The following is a 16,185-nucleotide window of genomic DNA, read 5'->3' as shown; positions in this document are numbered from 1 at the left end:
AATATGGGGAAATATACCCAATGAAAAGATCCTTCCATAACCTTCCCTTCAACAAATAAAGAGCAAAACCACAGACTGCACCACCTTGGTCCCAGTCCTTGAGGCGGTTCTCTCTGTATGACCTGAGCAGTGATCACGACTGTGACCACGCAGTTTCACGTGCCTTTCAAATCAGGCATCAGCGCCAGGCGACGCAGGCTGGCATTCACTTTATTTTCGAGATTAACTTCCTGATCCAGAGGGAGCAGCTGATACTTAACTGTTCCTTAAGCTTGCATCGCCGAAGAGTTTGAGTGCGAAAGCTCATCTCAAATGGATTTAGCGCTCAGCCCTCTCCCCGTCTTCCCGCTCCAGTATTTGCCGTGCTTCCCCCCAGTCCCGCAGCCCCCCCCCAAGCCCTGCTTCACCACGAGCGGGAACGGGTCACTCCTCTGCTTCGCACCCCCTGACAGGGCGCCCGCCGCCGCAGCCAGCGTCGACCAGCGGCCGGCCGCCAACCTGGAAGAAAGACAAGTCGCGGCATTTCGACGCGAGGGCTAGAATCACTGGGGTACGCCGAGTTTTTCTCCTACGTCGTAGGCTTAACGCTCTGTACTACTACCTTTGCGTTCCGTACAGGCAGAGGGAGCAGAAGTCAGCGGCGAGGTGAGGAAACCCTTCGGCAGACGCCGGCGCCGCCGTTTTCCCGCCTCACCCCTCAGCGCTCCCTCAGCCGCAGGCCCCGCCCACCGCCTTCGGTTTCGATTCCTCCCGAGCCCGCCCGGGCGGCGGCCGCCGAGTCCCGCCCCGCTTCCCAGGCTCGGCTCGTCCCGTCCCGCCCGCGTCCGGCTGAGGCGAAGGGAGGACGATGAGCGACCCGGCGGTGTGCTGCTTCCTCACCAAGACCCTGTGCGCCCATGGCGGGCGGCTGGGGCTGCCGGAGCTCCGTGAGCGCATCGGTCTCTCGGCGCAGCAGCTGGAGGAGACGCTGTCGGCGGCGGGGCCCCAGCGGTTCCTGGTGCTGCGGGACGACGACGGCGGCGGGAGGGGCGCGGAGGTCCTGGCCGTGTCGGCCGTGCGGACTTGCGTCCGCAAGGAGTGCGGGGGCTGCGACCGGCTGCACCTCTGCAAGCTCCACCTCATGGGAAGGTGCAACCTGGGGCCCAGGTGAGAGCGCCGGGGGGGGCCGGGGCACCCCCACGCCCGAACCCCGCCGGGCCTCTCCCCGCAACCGGGCGCCGTCGGTTCTCCCGCTCACCGGGAAGCCCCTTCTGCCCCGGCTCCCCGCAGGAGGAGAGAGGCACGGTGTCGGTTCCCCCCCCCCCCCCCCCCCCGCCCCAGGTACAGCCCCGTACCGGCGAAGGACTCGTTCGCTGTTCTCGGTGTGTTTGGTAGGAGCCCCAAGCGAGCGCGGTCGGTTTCGGTTTTCGGAAGCCCGGTTTTCTTTGTGTCCTGGGTTGGGCTGGCATAAAGTTCGTTTTCGCAAGAGGGGACGCAAGCAGGATGGCTGACCCGAGGGGATATTCGATACCATGTGGCGTCATGCTCGGTATAAACTGCGGGGGGGGGGGAAGTGGGGGGGCTCGCAGCTCGGGAACGGGCTGAGCATCGGGTTCCGAGTGGTGAGCAATGGCGTTGTGCATCACTCGCTTCGTCTATTCTTTTATGGGTAGTATCGGTATCGCTTCTTCCCTCTGCGTTGCCCTATCGTACAGTCCTTATCTCAACCCGCAGGTTTTTACCTTTTTCTTCCTGTTCTCCTCCCTGTCCCACTGGGGCGGGGGGGAAGGAGCGAGTGAGCAGCCACATGGTGCTTAGTTGCCGGCTGGGCCTAAACCATGATGCTTTGTCAGTATGATTTTTTTTTTTTTTTTTTGGGTGTTAAAGCCCCTTGCCTACCAATATTTCTCTAGTAAGAAAAAAGCAAAGCGCTGGTGTTGTCCCAAAATGGGGTTCCTCACCCGCTGCGCAAAGAGCCTATTACACACAGAGCTGAGATGTTTATGTCATGTCTGCGCAGAGATGGGTGCCAGGTAGTGACTCCACAGATCTAGCACACCTTGCTGAACACGCAGCAGCGTTTAAACGTTCAGAGCAACAGTTACCAGTACTTTTACAGTTTCGCTTTGTCACCCTTGCTCCTGGTTCTCGAGAGCTTGGTCTCCACTTAAAAGCCACGGCATCCTCCTTTTTTACTGCTCGTGTTCCGTGAGTGTCCTGGTTTCAGCTGGGATAGAGTTAATTGTCTTCCTAGTAGCTGGTACAGTGCTATGTTTTTGAGTTTGGTATGAGAAGAATGTTGATAACACACTGATGTTTTCAGTTGTCGCTAAGTAATGTTTTGTCTGAAGTCAAGGATTTTTCAGCTTCTGATGCCCAGCCAGCAAGAAGGCTGGAGGGGCACAGAAGTTGGGAGGGGACACAGCCAGGACAGCTGACCCAAACTGGCCAAAGGGGTATTCCAGACCATGTGATGTCATGCCCAGTATATAAACTGGGGGGAGTGGGAGTGGGGGGAGTGCCGCTCAGGGACTAACTGGGTGTCAGTTGGCAGGTGGTGAGCAATTGCATTGTGCATTACTTGTATATTCCAATCCTTTTATTATTACTATTGTCATTTTATTAGTGTTACCATTATCATTATTAGTTTCCTTTTTTTCTGTTCTATTAAACTGTTCCTATCTCAACCCACGAGTTTTACTTTTTTTTTTTTTTTTTTCCCCCCCCCCGATTCTCTCCCCCATCCCGCTGGGTGGGGGGGAAGTGAGCGAGCTGCTCTGTGGTGCTTAGCTGCTGGCTCGGGTTAAACCACAACAGTGAGGAAGAAGGGGCTTCTGTTGGTAGGGGGCTTTCCCTACCCAAGGACGGGGGTTTTACTGTTAATTAGGATAGTTCACTCAAAGTTCAAGTAGCTGAACTTGATTTTATCAGTAGTAGAGTACCCCTTGTGCTTATCTGGGTGCTCCTGTATCTCAGGGCTCCTTTAATCCTTATAGAGGTGAGGTAGAATTCTTTTTTTATTTCTTGCATATCTCCAACACCATCATGCTGTCTGGTTTCATTCTAGAAAGTTATGAGCATTTAATTTTGCTGTAAGTCACTGCTCCACGTACAGCTGTTTCTCTGAGAAGCAGTGTTTAATTTCCCATGTACATCAGTCCTGTTCTCTGGACATCTAGAGAACTCGTAGGAAGGGTAGGCCCGGCAGCTCATCTAGGCACGGACTGGCCAAAGGTGGTACCTAGTTTAAAAAAATAACAATAAAGGAGGCAAAAAAACAAATGTAGAAGTGAAAACCAGAAGCTTTTCAGTGGCAATCAACAGCAGCAGTGAGCTCTGTTGGAAGAATTCGCAGTTTAAGCCCCGAAGCCGCAGGTCTTGCGCTGTTGCAGTGTTGGTAAAATGCTGATACCCCACCAGATTCTTCCTCTTCTGCCCCAGCAAAATAGCTCGCTCTGTGCTTGGGTCTGAAAAACATGGAGGGGAAAGGCCACATCTATCTCAGAATGGTCCTAGCAAAGTATTAGGATGCTAAGATTTTCTCACTGTTTCTCTCTTTACTGATGGTACGATAAGCTTCCATGTTATTCACTGTTAGAAATACCTCAAAATGCATGTAGGCACTTATGCTGGATGACTCCATGTGAACTAAAATGTGCAATGAGGTGATTCCCTTTATAATGATAAACCATTCTGTCCTCTCAATAGCACTAAGTATTTAAAATCACCTTTGTATAGGCTAATAATTAATAATTATTTTATAATAATTTTATAATTATATAATTGCTATATATTATATTATTGTTGTATTATAATATATAATATAATTATTATATAATTATTATATACTCAATGAGTATGCCTTTTGTGGGAGGGAGGTTAATTAAAATGAGGGGGCAGAAATACTGCTAGGTGGACCACATGAATCAAGACAATATTTTTTAACTGATAAGATAAAATCTACCCTTGCTTCCAGATCTTGCATCCTTTTTGTTTTAGAATCTCTGGAAAGATAAAGTGTCTGTGCAAGTTACTGGGGTCTTCCTATTTAGTGGAATCAGGATTTTAGTCCAGTTAAACCCGTTTTTAACTTGCGCCTGGCAAGTAACTTTTCACTGCTTTTTTTCTAAATGTGTTATTAAACTCAGCTGATTAGTTATCATTGTATTTGTGGACTCTTTCAACCTTTGACTTAGAAATACATGCTTAAGTGATGTAAATCACTGTGTGCCTGTTGGTGGAATCTGAAGTTAACTGTGGAGGAATGCTGGTGGTGGCTCCCACCTCAAATACTCTGTAGCTCGCCTACCTTCATAGCCATTAATCAAGTGCCTACAGAATCTAATATCCTTAGGATATTGTTTCTCAGGAGCAAAGATGGCACACTTCTGCCCTTCAGACTTTGCATTCTTGTTTATTTGCTTACAAAGCACTGTGTCCAACAGGTAGCAGGGTGTCAGGGCGAAATGACTGCACAAGGGCCCGTACAGAAGGATTGGATCAGACACAGCATGAGGTGAAAAAGCTTTCACAAGGGGAGTTTCAGGAGTTAACTAGAGGTGAAAGGGATAAGGGGAGCAGAGACCTGAGTCTGATAGATTAACAGGTACTTTTATTGGTTGAGTACGTCTAGTCTTAAGGCTGTATCAAATCATGCTTTTGAAGAGCAAGATGTAAGGAAGCTGTATTTTACTGCGTTGATTAATGCACAGGTTGACTATGTTTCTCCTCTTATTATTTATTTGCAGTATCTTTTCAAATAGGTGCAAAAAAAATTGCAATCTCTCTAGTTCATACTTGCTTCGGACATTTTTCTTAGGTTAGTGGCACCAGCATCTTTGCTATTGTCGTTTAATTGCTTCTTTATCCAAAACTCAGAAGTTAATGAACTTGGGTTTTTAGGTCTGGTTTGTTTAAACTTCCCTGCCAGTAAAGATAACAAATTGTGTTGTTTTCAGCTTCATTATCTCTTTGTTTTGTGCTCTCAGATTCTTGCATCTTTCTTTACATTCCATCTCTGGGACAAAAACCTTTTACATTCACAAAATCAAGGGTGTTGCAACTTTCACCGTTACTGATGTATTCCTCTAAAATTAACTTTCCCTCTAGCTGTTCTGGTTGTGTGACTTGACTTGCCTCTTACTGGAGGGGAAGGAAGTGTGGGGTAGTCAGACGTGGCTTCAAATCTGTGCTGCTAGCTTTCTTAAAAGTGGTCTGGCCACATCAATGTTTAAAATGGGGATAATAATGCTACTGTATTTCACAGAGTTATTATGCTGTTTGGTCCATTTTCTAGCTAATTACAGAGAGCATCTAAATGTTCACCGCGACTTTTGCCAAACTACCTTTCTCCCCGTGGCTTTTCTCAAGTTGCGTGTTATCTGAGGTACTTCTTTAAATCAGCTTGACAGAAGAAGTAAACATTGATATTTCTGTGTATTTTCTTGCAGATCTTGTAAGTACTTGCACGACATCATCAATGCTGAGAACAAAAAAGTTCTAAAGACCCATGAGTTGTCTGGCCTTAATGAGGATGAGCTGCGAGTCCTGCTTCTCCAGAATGACCCTTTCCTCCTCCCTGATGTGAGTTGTGCTGATTTCTTAAGAGAAGCTTTTGTTAATTAGGAATGGGAGAGGGCAAGTGAGAATATGGAGTTCTGATCTCAACTTCAAGCTGTTAAGATATGTAACAGTAGTCTGAAGTTTAGTCTGAATGAAGTATGAATGGGAATGGCTGTGTGTGAAAGCACCAGAAGAAACAATATAGAGCCAGAGTTGTGGAAGTGCTGTGTACTTATAACCAAAAAAATAACAGCAATAAAACTGTTAAACACTGAGGATTGAGTTGCTTACATAAATACCAGAAGGCTTGCACCTGGATAAGGCCATGTCATCTCTGACTTGTCAGCAGAAGACCTGCTGTCTGACAGCAGGCAATGGACAGCAAGGTTACAGCCTGTTTTGCATGCCATTCCTGTTATCCCAACAGGATAGCCATAAAGTTAGTCAAAACAAGCAAATAAAAAAAAGTCAGCAACTTCACCAGAGATTTACAGACGTTGAGGTAAGCCAGGCGGAGGTGAAAGACCACAGTAGTTGTACATGCTTACGGGATAAAAGGCCTGACCAAAAACCAGTTTGTTGGCTCTTCTCCAAGAGATGATGGAGACTTGGAAGCAGGGGCCCTTTCCTTTTCCAGCCTATGTAGGTGTCAGGGTTTAACCCCAGCCAGCAACTAAGCACCACGCAGCTGCTTGCTCACTCCTCCCTCCCCCTGGTGGTGTGGGAAAGAGAATCAGAAAAAAAAAAAAGTAAAACTCATAGATTGAGATAAGAACAGTTTAATAATTGAAATATAATAATAATAGTAATGAAAAGGAAGATAACAATAGGAGGGAGAAATAGAACCCAAGAAAGACAAGTGATGCACAATGCAATTGCTCGCCACCCGCTGACCGATGCCCAGCTAGCCCTCGAGCAGTGATGGGATCCCCCCAGCCAACTCCCTCCAGTTTATATGCTGAGCATGATGTTCTGTGGTATGGAATATCCCTTTGGCTAGTTAGAGTCAGCTGTCCAGGCTATGCTCCCTCCCAGCTTCTTGTCCGCCTCCTCCCTGGTTTGTGTCCTTGGCTTAGGATAAGCACTACTTAGCAACAACTAAAACATCAGTGTGTTATCAACATTGTTCTGGTGCTAATGCCAAAACACAGCACTGTACCAGCTACTAGGAAGAAAATTAACTCTATCCCTGCTGAAATCAGGACAGTAGGCCTGCACATTTTGGTTCTTGAGGGTAAGAAAAATCTGTAAGAAAATGACCAAGTGACTGCAGTCAGTTTTGTGTAAAATCTGCCCCTTCCAAAGTGCACTGAGTTTTTGCACACTAATTTTCTACGAGGCAGCCTTTGTCCTGTTTGTATGCAAGTCACTGATTTTGTTAAATTAGGCTGAACAATCCATTCTGGTTCTGCATGTGTGTATAAGGGCAATGATATCTTCAAGATACGGCTGTTTCAAAGCCAAGAATATCCTGTTCTGGCTACAGCTGGTTAAGAAATTACCAGAGTACTGCCTGTTACCCTTGTCTTTTGGAGTTTATAATCGCCACAGATCTGTTGGCATAACAATTCTATTGTTTTCGTATTCCCTGCTGCGACAGTGCTGGGCTTTGACAAAATAGATTTTTTTTTTTTTTTTAAGTGTTTTAAAATATGTTGTGCTGGCAGATTCAAGTAGTATGGTGGTGATGAGCGAGGAGGGTTAATAATATCTTTGTCCCACTCAGCTGTATCTAAAACTTAAGTGTTTCTTGTTTAATTACTCCCAATAATGAGCAGATAGCAACCGTCATTGACTGGTATTACTCTTAAGCTCTTATCTATAGATCTGTTCAGCCCTCACTGCTGGCAGGCATCATTAATTAGCTCTAATCAAGCACCGTAACTCCTATTATGGAGTAACATAGCAGAAACAACAGAAAACAGTGATTTATGCAGGCCATTTATAAACCTGAGCGCTGGGGAGACGGGTGTGAAAGCTGACTTGGCTGTTTCTTGCTTAGAAATGCCGACTGGCTGTGTGCTGACAAATAGCATGTATGAAGTTCTCAAGCAAGAGGAAACTTTGGTCTTTTGTGACCCGAACTGGGGTGCAGGGCAAGAAAAACACAACAGCACTCCCAAATCAGGGGTTTTTACACTTTCCCTCACCTTCTTTCTGCTCTCCTTTTTTTTTGTTTCTTGGCAAATGCAAGGGGCAGTGTGCTTTCTTGATGTAGCTAAACAGTGGATTCCCTATTTAGCTGAGGCAGCACTTTGTTCTGGTTTGGTAGTTTATTCTGATGCTCCCGTGTAAAAATTTCATCATGCATACTAATATTATCTTTTAATGCATCTTCCTCTAGATGCCCTATAAAATTGCTCTCAGCCAGATTCAGTGTCTAAATCTCTGGGAGCTTTACTTTGTAAATTAAGTGGCTGGTATCTCCACTACCCTAAAGTGACATTTTGTGTAATGGGTGTCCCAGACAAAACGTTTGTATTTTTAGTACCCTCTCAGCTTTTACCTGGTTCTGTATTTTAGTTTCTTTTTTTTTTTTTTTTTTTATACTCTCTTGAGCAGGAAAATGGAAGCACAAAAGCAATTCCTGTGCTCTGGCCGCCCAAACCAGTGTCTGACATAAGTCTTATGCTTTTTTTGGTATTTCTTAAACCAGCTTCAGGCTGTGTGACAAACTATGCTCTCTGCTTCTGGTTTTGATTAGCGGTGTTCCTGGAGGAGAAAGTTTCTAGAAAGGAGAGGATATTGAAGTTAAGGGGGAAAGTCTGGGTTGGGAAAGACCTATTAAGGAAGCAGTGATTTTAAGTTTTTCTAGAAACACCCAGAGAACTATATTATTCCTTCGAACCAAGGGACTACTGTACAATTTTGTATCACAGCCCTTAGTTTGTGCTTGATCGTCTGTCTCTGGTGGATGTTGGACTCACTGTTTGTTTCCAGCTCAGTAACTTGAACAGTTATCTCCACTTAGAGGGGTGGAAAAACAAATTGCATGTTTAAAGCCTTAACTCACTTTTTCTTGTTAGGTAGGCACTTAGATGAGCCATGTACATTTTAGATGAAGGTAGCACTTTGAGTGGTATCAGGCCCCCAAGACAGAGCAACATTCTTCAACTGAGGAAGACCCTCCCTTGGCAGTGGTGTAAGATTTGAGTTCTTTAGTGACTGAAGTTGCAAAACATCTCCCACAAGACTGTTTGTTATTACCTAGCACTTGCATATGGTCTTGATACATAGATCTTAGAGGGCTCTGTAGATGATAAGCCTTTCTGCATTCTCCTTGGACAAAGTTGGGACAATGAAGGAAAGAAAAATGAAGTGACTTACCCAAAATTCTGGAGTAGGTGAATAATTGCTTTGTGTTGGCAGGTGCAGGTACTTTTGAATCTCACTAGGAAAGGCACATGATGCTTAAGATAAATAGTTTGTTATTACTAAAGGTTATAATGAGAATAAATATTAGGTGTCCCTTCTGATGTCATGGGAACCCACGACAATACAGCATCAGACAGACCTCTCCGGTAGGACCATGGTTTGCTGTGCAGAATTCCCATCCATGTTGAGGTTCAGCACCCTTGCTGTTCTTCACATCTTTATAATATTTTTGGGGGGGGGGAGGGGGGAACAACCCCCCCCAAAGCTCCCCCCAAAAACTCCAAAGCTATCGGTCTTCTATCTGTATAAAACTGAATGTTCTAGATGGTACACTGAGGTTCACTGAGAGCATTATGCTCTTATGCATCTCTATAGGAACAAGCTCTTACAAACAGTACGTGCAGGTTGTATTGTTAAAGGCAGTTCATGCTAATGGCATGGTATGTGCTCTCATTATGTGGCTGTCACTAATGATAATGTATGGGCCCCTGCAACCAAGGCCTACAGGTAAACTGGAAGTCGCTGTCTTCTCATTATGTTTTTCACAGTGGCCTGCTACATGAGCTGAAAATAGGTCCAAAATCAATTTTCCAAAATTTATTTTCCTAATACAAAAGAGTGATGAAGCTACTGGAAGAGGAGTTCAGCAAAGTGCCAGTCAGATGATGAAGGGACTAGAGCATCTGTCACATGGGGACAGGCTGAGAGAGCTGGCTCTGTTTAGCCTGCAGAAGTGAAGGCTCGGGGATCTCATCAATGTTGACAAACACCTGAAGGGGAATGTGTAAAGAGGACAGAGCCAGGCTCTTCTCAATGATGCCCGGACTAGAGGTGATGGGCACAAACTGAAACACAGGACGTTCCCTCTGAACATCAGGAAATGCTTTTTTACTGTGAGGGTGACTGAGCAGTGGCACAGGTTGCCCAGAGAGGTTGTGGAGTCTCCGTCCCTTGGGAATATTCAAAAGCCGCCTGGACATGGTCCTGGGCAACCAACTGTAGGTGGGCCTGCAGGGGAATCTCTGCTCGGGCACCTGGAGCATCTCTTCCCCTTCCTTCTTGTCACCTTGGTGTCTGCAGGACTGTTTCTCACACTTCCCCCCCCCACACACACTGTGTAGCGTTTTTCCCTTTCCTAAATATGTTTTCCCAGAGGTGCCACCAGCTTGGCCGATGGGCTCAGCCGTGTCCTGCAGTGTGTTTGTTGGAGCCAGCCGTGTCTGGCATGAGGCAGCACCTGGCTTCTTATCACAGAGGCCACTCCTGTCTGCCAGCACCTTCCATGGGTACCCAACAGATTGTAACACCACTGATAGCATTTTGTGATGCAGTTAAGCTTAAATATATAAATAATAGTCATAATTGCAAGGGGTAAATGGAAAGTTGTGATACAGTTGCACAAACAGGGTGCAGGAAAACACGTAGAAGTAAAACCTGCAAGATATCTGATAGAACTAAAATCCTGCAGAGCACGCAGGAAGGCTATGTGATGGAAGCAGAATAATCCAGTAGAACAAGCAAAACTAGAACAAGTCCAGATCCCAAAAATAAGATGTCAAAAGCAAATGAGAGCATTCTTTGGGGTGTTAAGGGCAGAAAAGCAAGAAGCATCCACAATGAGAGAGGGAAGATGGGGAAGAAAGAAGACAACCCCCTTCGGTTTCTGCTTCTCTCAGAGGCTAAGAACCATCAAGGATAGTAGCCATCAGTGCTCACTGAAATTACATCAGTTCCATGGCTTTGTATGCTCCCACCTAATTTAGAGTAAGTTTGTGAAGGCTAATTGTTCTGTACATGATACTGACAGATAGCGACGATGAACTCACCTTTGGTGATGGGTATCGTTAGTGAATATGAATCCAGTAAAGAGTTGTTTTGCAATTGAAACTGGCCTGATGTTTCAGTCTTTTTAACCCTGCCATCCCAGCAATCTTTAATTCCCTAGTTGACACATAAATCTATATATGTTCAATAGCAACACAGCATAAAACCCGTTCCTGTTGCTTGGAACAGGGTTTGGGAGAGGATCTGTGACAGTTCTGGTGCGATGTTGAGGCTGTCTGCCAGGCGGCTGTGTGTCCTCCTCAAAGCAGGTTCCTTGTTACGGGCTGCTGCTCTGTGCTGCAGGAGCAGAAGTGTTGCTATGGTGCTTGGCGGGCAATATGAAGGAGTTTTTGGTGTGTGATTTGTTCCCTGGGTCCAATGCACTGCGTATCTCTTTTTTTGGTGAGTAGAGGAATAAAGAAGTGTGTTGCTTTTTCCGTATGTATTCTAATCTCAAAGCGTTCTTCTTACCATTTTTGGATGCCCAAATCTTCAATGCGGAATAAGCTTTACAAATAGGAAGTGCAAATGCAGTTTCAGCTCCATGAAATAATACCTTATTTGACACAATATATGTGTTTTTATGGAGACACTTGTTCTTTGCTCTTTGTTATGGTTTTGGTTTGGGTTGTTGTTGGGTTTGTTTCTGTTTTTCTCTTTTTTTAATAGAATAACTGTAAAACATTCGGTTGTTATGCAATTGTCTTGCTTAGGAGTGCCAAAAATGAATGCTTGTTAGATTGGCTTTTCTTTTTCTTGGAAAAAAAACTCTGCACAACTTCAAATTTGAAAATGCATGAGTCAGCTGAAAATGCTGGCTCTTTTGTGCAAGAAATTGGAATTAAAGAAGTCCAGATTAAAGAAGTCACAATGAACACCTGCCTTGTAGTCACTGTTTTGCTGCTGTTAAAGCTGCATGCCTATAGAACAAAGAAAAAAATTACTGATTTTAATGTGCTTTTCCATTTCGTGTTGTATCTATCCCTCCCCACTTCTAGGTCTGCCAGTTTTACAACAGAAAGGATAGCACCTGCAGCCAGCAAAACAACTGCAACAGGCTTCATATTTGTCGACACTTTCTCCAAGGGGAATGTAGATTTGTTCCATGCAAGAGGTCCCATAACCTCTTGGATACTCATGCGTTGAGAGTGTTGGAAACTGGAGGTGTCGATAGGAATATAGCTTCAAACATCCAAGCTATATGTGATCACAAGCATGTGGAATTCAACAAGGAACTCAAGAAGGGGAAGAGTAAGTTGTAAGAAACACTGTTTAAATAGGATTCTGAGTTTGGTAAGAGGTAGAGGCTGTTCTTGGCTTACCTCACAGCTAAACCCCATCATCCTTTCTGTGCTTTCAGTACACAACTACAAACCAAGAGAAAATGCATTGAAAAAAACGGCAGTTAGAAGTGTTAAAGATTCGATGATGCATTTGCAGACAGTGGACTCCACACTGCATGTGCCACCTTCAGAAGGTAAATATCTAGATAAGTACCAACTGCTTCCATGTGGAATCAGCTTTCCTATTTCCTCTCTTACAACATGTACATATTTTTTTCCCTTCTGCCATTGATCTGCTTTCAGGAATGGAGTAACTCATGGCTGAGTCATGTGGGAGGGAGAGCTGCATTACTGTTGTCTAAAATGCTGCATGCAGAATTGCTATTGAGTGTCTGCCGGTAACTGTGACTAGCTGGGATTTGTAACTGTTACTGCTGATCTTTTGTATCAGCAGTGGAGTACCAGTGGAAAATTAGATGTGTGATGGACGTAATCCTTAACACGCAAACTGGGATGTTGCCAACTAGCTGAAGTTTTGGTCTAGCAGTGCTGTTCATTCAGTCTTCTCATGCAGGTCCCAGTAGCAATGTACCCGGTCAGAGCCAACACCAGTTGCCAACAGGAGCTGGAAGTAAAGACAAAGGTATGGATTGTTTCTAACCCTCCAGTCTTGAGATCAGTGGTTGTCACTGGGATTTGGTTTCACACAGCCCTACAGCTCCCTGTGGTCGTTGGAGTGCAGCTTATGTGCTTACCCTACCATATGCTGAAAGCCATAGTACCAAACGGCCTGCAGAGGAATGTTGAGATTTCTGCCCAAGCATTGTGCAGCACAATGGGGAGTAGTCTGGGATTGATCTCTGTACTGTTCTGGGCACATTGCTTCCTTCCTGGGAAGGAGACAGAGTTGTATCCATGCATGTAATACCTCTCCTTGCCTTCTGTCCCCGGGGAATGGATATAGCTTTGTCAGTAGAGCAGTTGTCTTGATATAGTTCCAGTGAGTGAATAGCAACTCGTAAATCTCCTGTCCTCCTGGGCAGAAGGGCCTTAGCTTTAAAGCCTGTCAGAGTCCAATACTCTCTGAACAGGTTCTTTTAGATATTCCACGTATGGAGGGTATAATGTTTAATATCAAATTTACTTATTTGAAGATAGTTGATGTTACATGAGTATTGTGGGTTAACCACGGTGGGCAGCTAGGCACCACACAGCCACTTGCTCACTTCCCCTGACCCCCAGTGGGACAGGGGAAGAGGAGGGAAAGAATAAAAGCAAGAAAACTTGAGGGCCAAGATGGGTTGGGGGCGGGGGCGGGAAGCAAAGGGTAAGTGGAAGAAGAAAGAAGAAAACAAAGCAAAACAAGTGATGCAAAGGCAGTCATTCACCACCTCCCACGAACAGGCTGATGCCCAGCCAGTTCCTGAGCAAAAGGTAGCTAACCCTCCTAAACTTTTATCGCTGAGCATAATGTTATGTGGTATGGACTGTATCTTTGGTTAGTTTGGGTCCTCTGCCCGATTGTGTCCCCTCCCAAACTATTGTGCACCCCCAGTCTATTCACCGGAGGGGCAGAGAGAGAAACAGAGAAGGCCTTGAAGCTGTGCAAACACTGTTCAGCAAAAGCTAGGGCATCACTGTGTTATCAGCATTGTTTTGGTCAAAAATGTAAAACACAGCATCATATGAGCAGCTATGAAGAAAATTAACTCTATCCTAGCCAGGCCCAGTACAATGAGATTTCTGATGTAGCAGAGTGATGCAAAATACACTGGAAACAAAATAAAAATGTTAAGTTACTCTTACCAAAATATAGCAATTGCAATACACCGTTCAATCAGAATACCAATGTGATTCCCATTACAGGTCTGTGTAATATGCTCACTGCCACGATGCTGGGTGTCCCCAGTCCCCAGGAAGGAATATGTGTGTTGAAGCCAGCTCAAACCTGTTGCTCTCTTTGAAATTCTTTTGTTAGCTGTTTAGTTCTTACACCCCTGTGTTGAGCTGAGCCCTGTATTCACTGCCCCCATGCTGGTCTGTCTAACTGTGGAGAAATGTTTATACCACAGGTTGATCCACTCAGCTGACATAGCCAGTTATCTACAGCAAAGCCCACCCTCTGGTCCCCTTTGTGTTGAGACCAAGTCAGCTTCTTTGCAACAGCCATGGTCAGTCACACCCCGCATTACTCTCTGAGCTTCACGGGCACGTTGCCCTTGGCCATCTCCACTGAGCCTCCTTCCGTTGTAGGGGTTTATTGGTCAGTCACAAAGCCCTAACTCATGCAGTGGGCTGTACAGGGGATAGTCAGATCCTAAAAGTGCTTGACTTGGCTACTGCGGTCAACTCCTTGTTATTTCTGGGATGAAATACCAAATGCCATGTCTTTCTTTTAAAGTTGTATTTTGGTAGGGCCAATAAGGACTCATGTGTTCCTTCCCATAGATAAGAAAGACGATTCCTCTGCTAAAGCTTCAAAGGATAACAAACAAGATAAGTGTGATGACATATGCGTGTTCTATGTCTGGAAGTACTGCAGACATAAAGGTGAGCTTTACAAAAATTAATGTTATCTTCAGAGAGCAGTGTCTGCAGGGGCACTCCCTGCTCAATGGCTCAGGCTAGTGGTGGCATATGGAGTGGCAGTGGCGATTGTGCCTTTTCGCTCATTTGCTTTGTTTCCAAGTTACTAATAAACACGGTCAGAATTACAAACGTAATCAGAGGAAAGTCAAGTGGATACACTTAAACCCTTTCTCCTCTAGATGATCCATCTATGGCCTATTTCAACCCTGTTGATGGGGGCAAGCTTTGGGTATGTTTCTGTGGCAAAAACCCTTCAAGTGTTAAATGTTACGCTTTCTGTAACTATTAGATCAATTTAAGAGCTGGCCTTATGCTGTCATCATTGACAACTGGTAACAATATGTCATCCTTTGGTCTTGCTGTATCCTATGTACATCAGACAATTGCCATATTCTCCCCCATTTAGTCCTTTAAAAAGTGATCTGAGGTGTTGAAATGTCTTAAGAAAACAAAGCAGTTGTACCAGCTAAGCTAAAGATAAATCTAGTCCATCGTCTGTCTGGCAGTGGCCAATAACAGAGGTCTGGGGAAAAAAATCTAAGTATAAACAATTGTATTCGGGAGCTGTCCTTGAACGGTTGCTTAACCCCCAGGTTAGGCTTTTCCTTGGTTATGAGGAGGTACCATGAGATTTTTCTTTCAGTGAACTTGCCCAGTCACTTTCTAAAGGACTACTCCTTTTCTGACCACCTAGTCTTGGTAAAAGATCCACTTAAATTAGATCAGACAGTGTTTGCTTTTGCTTAGGATGTAGATAGTAAGTTGCCTGATAACGTTTCAGACCAAACAGTTTGTGTGTATTTAGCATTTCTGTAGTGGGTTTGTGTTCTGGTAAAGATGCAGTTCTCCAGTCAGAAGCTCCTTTTCTGAGAGGCAGATGAGTAAGTTACTTTAGGGCTTGATAATACCTCTTCTTAACCATTACTTTGAAGAGAGACAGTACTTTAAAAAAATAAATTATTTCTTTTATGGCTATTTTATGGATCACAGAAATGAAATCTGGCCAAGAAAGACCAAGTGTGGTTTTGTCTACAGCTTTTCACGTTAATTTAAGCACAGTGCTTTCAAGACAGGGTGCACTCCAGCCCTGTTAACAAAAAGAATGAAGAAAGGAGTGAATGATACTGTCTTCATAACTGGGGTTAGTTTCCATATGTTCTGTGGTCAGATACATCAGGGGGCAGGAATGGTGAAACTCCTTTTGGCTCTGTCTGTGCAGCAGCTACTCCAGCCTCGTGTCACATTTCTCAGACTCTCTGCTTCTTTAAGGCCAGGCTTGAGGCTTAAATTTATGAACTTTTGGACCTGCATAATATGAATGTTGTACCCGGCTGCTAACTATGGAGGTCAGGCTCAAAGCAGCTATCCTGTGACCACCAAATAGCCAAACTCAAATAATGGTTGGAGAGTTAGTGTGCTTTGCCATGCCATGTTTGGCTCAAAAGTTGTAAATAAGAGGTTTGGTCCATACTCGGGTGTGGAGTGTACATCAGCTTCCCCCAGCAGGGAGGCCTGGAGGTCAGCTTCTGCCTGTATCCAGCAGGATGCACACATGCAGGGGTGTTAAGCAGGT

General features: G+C 44.9%; 1 protein-coding gene across 2 annotated transcripts in view; it reads left to right on the top strand.

Moving 5' to 3' along the window:
• Positions 1 to 760: 760 nt before the first annotated feature.
• LOC128142912 (zinc finger CCCH-type antiviral protein 1-like) overlaps positions 761 to 16,185 on the top strand; it is a 30,246-nt gene continuing 14,821 nt past the window's right edge. Inside the window, exons 1-6 of one of the 2 annotated variants that reach the window (XM_052789600.1) lie at positions 761 to 1,146; positions 5,430 to 5,562; positions 11,739 to 11,991; positions 12,101 to 12,217; positions 12,598 to 12,666; positions 14,472 to 14,573. In XM_052789600.1, the coding sequence (XP_052645560.1) occupies positions 848 to 1,146; positions 5,430 to 5,562; positions 11,739 to 11,991; positions 12,101 to 12,217; positions 12,598 to 12,666; positions 14,472 to 14,573 (973 nt within the window). In that variant the 5' untranslated portion in view covers positions 761 to 847. Of the gene's footprint in view, positions 1,147 to 5,429; positions 5,563 to 10,269; positions 11,143 to 11,738; positions 11,992 to 12,100; positions 12,218 to 12,597; positions 12,667 to 14,471; positions 14,574 to 16,185 lie in introns of those variants that run through there. The other variant, XM_052789602.1, reaches the window with a different exon arrangement.

The sequence above is a fragment of the Harpia harpyja genome, chromosome 6 (assembly GCF_026419915.1).
Source record: "Harpia harpyja isolate bHarHar1 chromosome 6, bHarHar1 primary haplotype, whole genome shotgun sequence".
In the NCBI taxonomy this organism is placed as follows: domain Eukaryota; kingdom Metazoa; phylum Chordata; class Aves; order Accipitriformes; family Accipitridae; genus Harpia; species Harpia harpyja.
The sequence above is the reverse complement of the archived record's forward strand: the minus strand, read 5'-3'. Positions and strand labels throughout refer to the sequence as shown.